Source organism: Fulmarus glacialis, unplaced genomic scaffold, assembly GCF_000690835.1.
Source record: "Fulmarus glacialis isolate BGI_N327 unplaced genomic scaffold, ASM69083v1 scaffold39687, whole genome shotgun sequence".
Classification (NCBI taxonomy): domain Eukaryota; kingdom Metazoa; phylum Chordata; class Aves; order Procellariiformes; family Procellariidae; genus Fulmarus; species Fulmarus glacialis.
In genome coordinates this window covers 1-9,802 of record NW_009224526.1, presented here as the reverse complement: position 1 = coordinate 9,802, position 9,802 = coordinate 1, and the positions used below count along the sequence as shown (strand labels likewise).

The window sequence follows — 9,802 nt, the reverse complement described above, 5'->3', positions numbered from 1 at the left end:
TGGGGTCGGGTGCGAGGCAGAAAAGGTCTTGACTCTGTGTAAGCATTGCTCAGCAATGGCTAAAACATCCCTGTATTATCAACACTGTTTTCAGCACAAATCCAAACCACAGCCCCATACTAGCTACTATGAAGAAAATTAACTCTATCCCAGCCAAAACCAGCACACAAGCCTAGCTAGGCTTTCTGGCCTTGCCACTATAGCCAAAATCCATTGGAGTAGAACAAGTTTAATTCCAAACATTAGAATAAATTTGGTGTCTTACATATGGTTCTTCACATCCAAACTTATTCAGGTGAATGAGTTTGTTTATAACATAATCCAGAGTGATGTTAGTCCAACTTTGGTGACTTTTACTGTATTGCTTACCAGCATATGGGAGCAAGGATTTTCTTTTCTGTACTGAAAAATAATCGAAGACTCCAAATTGTAAAATAACTGTAATCTGCATGTTTTTTAATTTGTCCCTTTTTTTTTATATTGTAATTTTATATTGTGGTGTGTAAAAATTTATTTATGTGTTCCTTCAGCAAATAATTTCAGGGCTTTTCTTAAATTATCAGCTGTCTGCTACTCAGGCTGAAGACAATATGTAAAGATAGTAATAAGAAAACAAACTCACAAAATTTTCTGTGTGATTTTCTGTGTATAACTTGTGCAGCAATGATAGATGTTGACTTAGAATATGACTGACTCTTACTTTGACAGTAATGCTCTGAACAGCAGTATACTGGAATAATTTAAAACAATCTCAGGGTACTAATACCTTTATTTCAATGCAAGGTTCTGGCTTGGACAGCAACGTTGCAAACAGTCTATAAAACATCTGCCTACAGTGAGCAGTGAAACTCTTCAACTAGCTAATTATGCTAGCCATCCAGTGGGAAACCTTTCCAAACACAAATTGTTTATCAAACTCACTCGCCTTCCACAGTACTACATTGTAAGTAACTGAAAAATGCTTCTGTCTTTTGCTCCCAGGCATGGATATACCAGACAGTTTGTGCTGTTAACTCTAACATTAGGAACCAAGTGATTGATGTAATCCTTGACTCTCCCCTCTCCCTCCCTTCTCTCATTCGGTGGGTTTGTTAAGCATAGAGCGGAGGGGGCCTAAAGGTTTATTACTCAGCAACCTTCCCATTCTCTATGTTTCCTTAAAGTTTAGTCTTCCTTCTCTTCTTGGATCCCTTTCCTAGCCACAGTATTAATATCTTGAAAAAGACTAATGTCTTTTCTTTGAGGGGGGAGGTTAGGAACTGACGTAGACATATTCTTAGCTTGAGGGTCTTCTCAATTTGTTGTTTTATTTTAATATAGGTTGTAGAGATGTTTGATGTTCCTGGCAACCCCACAGAACTAGAATATAAGTACCATTTTCTCTCTGTGAGCTATGCTGAAGGAGATGACAGCCCTGCTACTGCACTTTTACTACAGCAATTCAAACCAAACATTGAAGAGTTGGTACTAGACACAAAAAGTGGGAAACAAATGAAAAGTGGTGTCAAGCGCAAGGTATGTGCTTCAAAAGCCATTGGGCTAGTTATAGAGCATGAAAACTAAACCCATGTTCTGAGCATCAATACCAGCTTTAGTAGTGTTGTTTCAAAAGTTTGTATGGCTGACATCTTACTTGTAGTGCAGCTTGATTCTTTGGACTGCTTCCCTAGGGAGATGTTGGGAAACTATTTTGTAACAGTTGTCTTTTAATTCATGCCAGGCCTTCTCAGCTGTTCTAAAGAGCCAAGGCAGAGCACTGTGCTGAGGTAGATAGAGTAGCTTGTATACGCAGAGCACTGGTATCTGCATGATATGCTTTGTGCTGTGTAGGTGTAGTCTTTGAAAGACTTGCAGGGGCTGATAAGAGTTACTTCTTGAGGTCAGGCTGACATGGCTTAGTGATATGTAAATACTGTTTTAAGGAAGGAGGTGATTATAAAATTACTTTAACTGAATTGCTTCAGTCCTGAAGAGGACCAGATCCTTTCAGGAGTTTGTGCTCAGGGTGTGATTCATTTAAAACTTGGATGAATTAGATTATTCTCTGATATCTTTTCAAAATGCTTACTCTAAATGTGCAAGTACAATTTGTCTTTATTTTGATTCTAGTTATCTGGTGATCCATGTTCCATAGAACCTAAGAAACCAAAACGGTCGGGAGAAATGTGTGCCTTCAATAAAGTGCTAGCTCATATTGTAGCCATGTGTGACACAAATATGCCATTTATAGGGCTTCGTATGGAGGTATGTGTTAAGAAATATTTTATTTCGTTCTTCCCCTCTACTGCTCCTGATTCTCTTGTCTAGATGCGACTATTCTGCAAACTTGTGGCCATTTATTCACTTTGGAGTTCCCCCACCAGCTGACCCTGGGTGACTGATGTTCTACACTGGTTTGGTCTAGTCTTCTTGTAGCTGGTTCTCTAATACCAAGCACTACAAAAAGCTTGAAAAGTTGGGAGAAAGGGAAAATGAAAGGATGAAAGAAACATTTGTGGGAGGGAGTGGGAGACAACTTTATACCAGAGGCTGTTGCAGAGACTGTTTTTTTGGCTTTCCAATGCTTGAGGATGTGAAACGTGTCACCCTTAGGGGAAAAAAAAAATCCTTGAAAAAGTTAGTTATTTTGCTTGACTTTTTGCTTCGGATAACACTTTCCTTGTTCGTTCCTAGTTATCTAATATGGACATTCCTCACCAAGGAGTACAAGTAGAAGGAGATGGTTTCAGCCATGCAATACGTTTATTAAAGTAAGAGGATGCAACCCTGTGTTTCAATTTAGTACTGTACATAGGTTTGAGAGAAAAAAAGGAGTGTTTGGGGAGTAACACTAAAAATATCGGGGCGGGGGGCATTTTGGGGTTTGGGTTTTTTGATGTTTGGTTTTTTTCTTAATTATTGTGTGTCTTGCACTCTCATGTGAAGCAGTGCTGGAGAAAGAGGAAAATAAGACTAGAGACAGAGACAACTATAATTTGTTTCCTTCATTAGCCTAAACTGGGAGCTCTGAAAACAGTCTGACAGTCCTCAATCCTAAAATCCAGTCAGTGCTAAGGAAGATATGGTGCTGATTCATGAACATGTAATTGCAATTTTAGATCAGATCAGAGGCCTACATACTCCATATGTTATTTGACAATTACCAGTATGTGATTCTGCAGAGGAAAATATAAGGAATCCCAGAAAAGACAATTGCGTGGTAAAAAACTTGTAGAGGAAACATCTGAGAATCGTACAGTAATTTAAGAGTGGAAGGGACCTGTGGAGGTTGTCTGGTCCAACCTCCTGCTAAAAGCAGGGCTGATCAGCGGCATTTTCCAATCTCCAAGGGTTTTTGTGCCCTCCCTGGGCACAGCGATCTGAAATGCTGACTAGAGGGGAGTTGTCACTTGATTGCCTGGCTAATACAGCCCAGGATGCAGCGGTCTGTCATTGCTGCAAGGGCATGCTACTGACTCCTGTTCGGTCTGTCTCCCAGACCCCCAAGTTCTTTTTCTGCAGAGCTGTTACCCATCCAGTCAGTCCCCAGCCTGTGCTGTTGCTTGAGGTTATTTAGGCCCAAGTGCAGGACTTTGCATTTGTTTTTGTTGAACTTCATGAGGTTCCTGTTAACTCATTCCTCCAGCCAGCTGAGGTCTCTCTGAATGGCAGCCCTGTCCTCCAGCATGTTTAGTGCTCCCTTCAGTTGGTGTCATCTGCAAACTTGCTATCCCTTTGCATCACATAGGTTACTGAAATTGTTAAATAGTATTAGCCTCTGTGTTAACCCCAAGGAATGCCAGCCACAACCAGCCACTGATTGGACCTGCAACTATTGACCACAGTGCTTTCTGTCTGGCAGTCCATCCAGTTTTTCACACTTCTTGGAGCCTACTTCAAGGCTCACCAGTTAAACTTTGGATTGTGTTATGAAGTAAAACAGATTATATCAGTTTAAAACATTAAAAAAAACCCCAAAGACACCTTCTAGAGTAAAACCTTCTTAACTTCTTTTATGCTGCAGAAATGTACAGTGATATAAAGGCATCAGCCTCTAAATGCATCAGGACCTACCTTTTTAACTTTGCATATAAGCAGAGAAGTACTGAGAACTTGTGAGCTGAAGTTAAGCATGGTACATGAAATTTCTGGATAGACTCTCAAGGGATTTGAAAAAGTTCGGCATGTTTTTACTTAAGCCTTTTTTAGTCTGTCCCCTGAACTCAATTCTCACATTGGGACATGAATAAATTAGTGGGTACTAAGATAACTGCCAGGTTGTTCATTGCATTTAGAGTAAGCTTGTTCTAGAAGGCAAACTGATTTATGAATTCAGAACTTATTTATTTCATCTTTTTTGCCTTGTTTCTCTGTATAAAAGCTTTATATTGGTGTGCTCTTACTTTCACCACGAGATCAGGGTAATTCAACAGATCCCTTAACAATTTGTAATTTGCAGGTGTTGAATCCATGTAAAAATTGGGTCTTAACTCAGGGTGCTTTTGTAACACACTTATTACAGTCCTTGAAGAGGAATAGGATATATTACTGTGCAGTCCAGCTATCTTTGTTGTTGATTTGTTCATTCTTTCATGTCCAGATTTGGAATTCCTTCAGGAAATGTTAGAAGGTAGTATTTTTAGTTTTGGAACTGTACTGTGTATGATTGAGATCCTTTTTTCTTCATGAATAGAATTCCTCCCTGTAAAGGTGTAAACGAGGAAACACAGAAGGCTCTGGACCGATCTCTTCTTGATTGCACTTTCCGATTACAAGGTAGAAATAATCGCACGTGGGTGGCTGAGCTGGTATTTGCAAACTGTCCACTTAATAGCACTTCATCCAGGGAGCAAGGTAAGTTTTATTTAGGAAGTTTGGTAAATTTTGTTTCTTTGTGGTTTACATTGTCTGTTCCAGTAGTTCTAATGTTTTAGTGTTACTGGACAGCTGTCTGCTCTCAAGATTTCTAATAAACCACAGTGCACCTGAATCAAAATTTTGGCTGCTGAGTTGATGCACTTTTACTATTTAAATATGCTTCCTGGTCACTTGCTACAGTTCACTCCCAGTCTGTAAACCACAGTTTAGGAACCACTAGTTTAATCAGTATTTACCATCTCGTAACACTGCAGGACCAACCCGTCATGTTTACCTGACGTATGAAAACCAGTTATCTGAACCAGTTGGAGGTCGCAAAGTTGTTGAGATGTTCCTTAATGACTGGAACAGTATTGCTCGGCTCTATGAATGTGTCCTGGAGTTTGCACGATCCTTACCAGGTGCAGAAATCATCTCCTTTTCATTAAAATGATGTGTTTACAGATTACAATGGTTTTCTCACTCTAACTCTTTTTCCTCCTCTCTTCAAAGACATACCCAACCACTTAAACGTTTTTTCGGAAGTTCGTATCTACAATTACCGAAAACTTATCCTTTGTTATGGAACTACCAAGGGGAGCTCAGTAAGTAACTCCTAAGTGCACTTAAAATGTATGTTTGAAAACAGAATGGAGTAGGCCTAGAGTTCTCAGAATTGTGCTACAAAATAGTTCCTTGTATTGCATTACTGTGGAATTAATATTGATGAATGTAGAAAAGACAGAAATAGAGGGTGCCAGATTGCTAATTTGCTAGGTTACTAGATGTTCAGAATTTTTGAGAATTTGTGTAAGATGCTTCAAATTGTGGGAAGGACAGTTGTGTGCTCCTGATTGATGAAAGCTAAGCTGGTGTGGCAGCCTTTGTCTGACAAACTTATGGTAAGTGTTGTTACTGGTCACTGTTGTGTACTGGGATATATGGATATATGTAAGCTGCATGCTTAATGCTGCCTTAGAAGAAAGGACTTTAACAAAAGTTTTAAATGTAGTATTGCGCTTTCAGATGAGGTGGTCCTTAATTATTTTGTAGCAGTGCTGTTCCCCTGTTCAGAACTCTAGCTTACTGTTTAGTATTTGAATTTACAGCTTATTAATTACTTTGATAACTGTGTACTTGCTCACACCCTTGCATGAAATGCAAGGTAGAGGAGGAAGTAAGTGCACATTTATTACAGACTAAGAATGTATTTTTGCATGCAGCCAGTGCAAAGTAGCTGATGCGCTTGAAATTTGCTTTCTGGAAGGTTTTGGTGTTCATATTCTAAGACAAATTTCTACGAGTATTTGTTTGTGCATTTTATTGGGACAGTTAATAAGTAGCAAGAGTAGCAGTGTGGATTTTGCATGTCACTTCCATATTAGCATGTCGAGTTCTTGGTTTTGTGTGATATGACTGAGAAAACCAATCCACCTCCAGCAACTCATTAATTGGTTCTCTGCAGCATGAATCTCTCAAGTTTAATTTTCTCTCACCTTTGGCAGAAAAGGCTTTTGTTCTTTCTGATTGACTTGCTAAAGTAATTCCCCAGTTTTGTGGTTGCCAACAATCCAGCTAGCTAAATGGATGTTAAAGCTAACAGCACTTTTTTTCAGAACCTCAACAACTTTTGAGGAAGGTGAGTTAGGAATCTGCTGAGGTTTCATGAAAAATGACAGCAGACCAGCTTTCTTGTTATAATCTCATATTTGTTCTAGTTTCCAAGACCATTTTATGTTCTTGACATTGCAGATCAGCATTCAGTGGAACTCCATACTCCAGAAGTTCCACATTTCACTGGGAACTGTTGGCCCGAACTCAGGTTGCAGTAATTGTCATAACACAATTCTGCACCAGCTCCAGGAGATGTTTAATAAAACACCAAATGTGGTGCAGTTGTTACAGGTAATGTTTTAAAAACTTCCCTCAAGAACAGTGCAAGATAATTAGAGCTGAATTCTGATTAAACTGTTATCTTCAAAATTACATGTGTGTGTTATGATTGTTTATGGATCTCATTGGCAGAAGGTGGCTTGGGGAAGATTGTATCCCCCCTATGCTCCATTTTCCCTGACTTTTACTTAAAGATAAGCTACCTGATCTCTCAATATCTGTTCTCTCTCAGGTTTTGTTTGATACTCAGGCTCCATTAAATGCTATCAACAAACTTCCAACTGTGCCCATGCTGGGTCTGACTCAACGCACCAACACTGCCTATCAGTGTTTCTCAATTCTGCCACAGTCACCCACGCATATCAGGCTGGCTTTTAGGAATATGTACTGCATTGACATCTACTGCCGGAGTCGTGGTGTTGTAGCGATACGTGATGGGGCGTACAGTCTCTTTGACAACAGCAAAATAGTTGAAGGTTTTTACCCTGCGCCTGGATTAAAGGTGATTTTTTCTGTGTTTTCTGGCATGTTGTAAAGTGAGCTTCTAACTTGAAGTATGGATCTGATGTGAAGAGTTTTTTGAAACTTTTTTTGTGAAGAGCTGCAATCCTTCCAAAATTCTGACCACAAGGAGTTTTCTGATTTATAAGTAGATTTGTTAATTAGTTTGAATTAAAACTTTTCCTTTAAGAAAACTAGCATCAAGTGTCAGGGTTTTTTTTTTTCTTATCTATGCAATAAGGTAAGGTAGAGGCTACTTCAAGCATTCTGTTGTGAAAACTTGCTGAAGCTTTGTGGCCCGGCTAGATGTATTCTCCGGGATTAACAACAACTGCTCCTCACAAACTATGTTGTGTGGCAGGACAGTGCTCATATGTTGCAGATGAGGAAACGTTCCATGTCAGATGATTCTAGACAGAAACTTCTCTTTTAAAATTCCTTTGGGTACCAGAGAATGCTATGGAGGAGGTGACCTGCACATTCTTGCCCAAACAGGACTGTTGTGGGTGTGGTACAACAGCCCAGTAGGTTCTGGATGCTGATGAGTTGTTCTGGAACAGCTATTTCCAGGTGTACACTTTTCCTTATTCTTAAGGAAAAAAGAAAAATGTTGGTATTTCAATTAACTAGCGATATTTCATGTTAATGAGCAAGGTTTCTTGTTGGGTGGCGATGCAAGACCCCTTTTTTAAAAGAAAAAGGAAATTAAGCTTAAATGCCCACTGAGAAGCTCTGTTTATGGATTGATATATTTTGCAAACTATTCATACTGTATATAATGAATGCCCACTAGTAGTTAGTTCTAGAGACCTGTTTGTTTCTTATGTGCTGTAGCTGATAAAAGATAGTATTAAAGCTCAGCAAATACTGTACTCATTTATGTAATAAAATTTAAATGGGGAAACTGCTAACAAAACTGATTTTTCCACAGACGTTCCTGAACATGTTTGTTGACAGCAATCAGGATGCACGAAGACGATCTGTAAATGAAGACGATAACCCACCTTCTCCTATTGGAGGAGACATGATGGATTCTTTGATATCACAGCTTCAACCCCAACAGCCACCGCAGCAACCACAACAACAGGTACCCGCCAGGCAAAATAATAAATGTTTTTTGTCTTCCACAACTGTAGGTTTTCAAGAACTTAGGTTCTAAAAGGATTAGCAGTAAAAAATTGAAAGGGAGACTATAAAACTGCTCTGCTGTGGAATTCCCCTTGGGGCAAAATGTATTAATTTATTTTGCCATTTCTCATTCCAGTGTAAGCAGCCCATAGCATATGAACAGCAGCTTTGGAAGGTCACATGAGACTTGCTGCCTTAGAAGTGAAGGACTGAGGGAGGGAAAGCAACTGTTTAAGATAAAAGATGGGAAGGAGGGTCAGGAGGCTTCTCTGTGATAAGGTGGCAGGTAAAAAGGAATGAGGTGCAAAGGTATTACGTCTTGAGGAAAAACTGCAAAAAGTCCCTGAAAAAAAATAGTGTGCACTGAACAAGGTGATGAAAAGAATCAAATAACTATGTTGATGGACCTGTCAGATTTCATAGGTGGGGACCAAACTCTTATTGGTGTTCTCCTTTAGCACTTAACTTTAGTTTTAGTACAAAATGATCAAAGATTTTCGTTGTCCTGTGTTGACAATTTCAGCCATTTGCAAAACAGGCAGGAGCATCGGGAGCATATCCTCTTACTTCACCACCGACCTCCTATCACAACACAGTGACGCCATCTCCATCTATGATGCACACACAGTCACCAGGTAAGATGGCTGAGAGTTTGTGTGCTAATTATGTACTGGAAATACTCACGCAGCTCTTTTTGTGTGTGCATGCTTTTTCTATTATTTGAGCTGTGTTTAGCTCCAAGTTAGCCAAGAGAATGCACCTTATAGTGTGGAAAAATAGCAAAGCAAAGTCCTGCCATGCATGTTTTGGAAAGTACATTTTGAAGCTAAAAAAACCATTCTGTGAAACTGTCATCTTTAGCTATGTAATATTTGGGACTGTTTCATTCTTATGGCTTACAACTTGCTCAGATCAAAACCTGTTAATTTTAAATACCTGCTTTTTCAGAAAAGCTTTTCATCACCAAAGCTCTGCTTTCTGCTCCCAGCTGTTGTAGCACAACAGCTGAAAATATTTAAATTTGGGGAAGGGCTGGGCAGGGGGGAAATGCCATTCTTCAAGCCAAATATCTTGGAAAGTTTCCTTTGTATGGTGAATCAGTCTGGAAAATATAATGCTCATGCATGTATAAAATACAGCCTTTCCGTGCAAAAACAAATTCTCATGAATCTTGTTTGCTGTCTGCCTAAAAAGGAGATAGCTGTAGCAGTTGATAGAAAAAATTATAACAGAAGAATGGGAAATGTGTATGTTGAGTGATGTGATTGTCTTTGATTAGGAAATTTGCATGCTGCAAGCTCACCTAGCGGAGCTTTAAGAGCACCATCACCAGCATCCTTTGGTCCAACTCCTTCACCTTCCTCTCTTGGAATCACAATGGGACAAACAGCTAACTTTGCCAGCCCACATGGTGAGTTCTTTACTGGCAGGTGTATATAAATAT

The 9,802-nt window shown here is 39.4% G+C and overlaps 1 protein-coding gene across 1 annotated transcript in view; it reads left to right on the top strand.

The window, feature by feature from the left end:
• The window catches only part of MED14 (mediator complex subunit 14), a gene marked incomplete at both ends in the record, with an annotated part of 29,277 nt that extends 19,508 nt beyond the window's left edge, over positions 1 to 9,769 (top strand). The window contains 12 exons of the mRNA XM_009582173.1: positions 784 to 943; positions 1,321 to 1,515; positions 2,110 to 2,244; positions 2,674 to 2,750; positions 4,673 to 4,833; positions 5,112 to 5,258; positions 5,350 to 5,441; positions 6,589 to 6,741; positions 6,962 to 7,231; positions 8,162 to 8,317; positions 8,882 to 8,993; positions 9,638 to 9,769. Of these exons, the coding sequence (XP_009580468.1) occupies positions 784 to 943; positions 1,321 to 1,515; positions 2,110 to 2,244; positions 2,674 to 2,750; positions 4,673 to 4,833; positions 5,112 to 5,258; positions 5,350 to 5,441; positions 6,589 to 6,741; positions 6,962 to 7,231; positions 8,162 to 8,317; positions 8,882 to 8,993; positions 9,638 to 9,769 (1,790 nt within the window). The remainder of the gene's footprint in view (positions 1 to 783; positions 944 to 1,320; positions 1,516 to 2,109; positions 2,245 to 2,673; positions 2,751 to 4,672; positions 4,834 to 5,111; positions 5,259 to 5,349; positions 5,442 to 6,588; positions 6,742 to 6,961; positions 7,232 to 8,161; positions 8,318 to 8,881; positions 8,994 to 9,637) is intronic.
• Between the last annotated feature and the right edge of the window lie 33 nt (positions 9,770 to 9,802).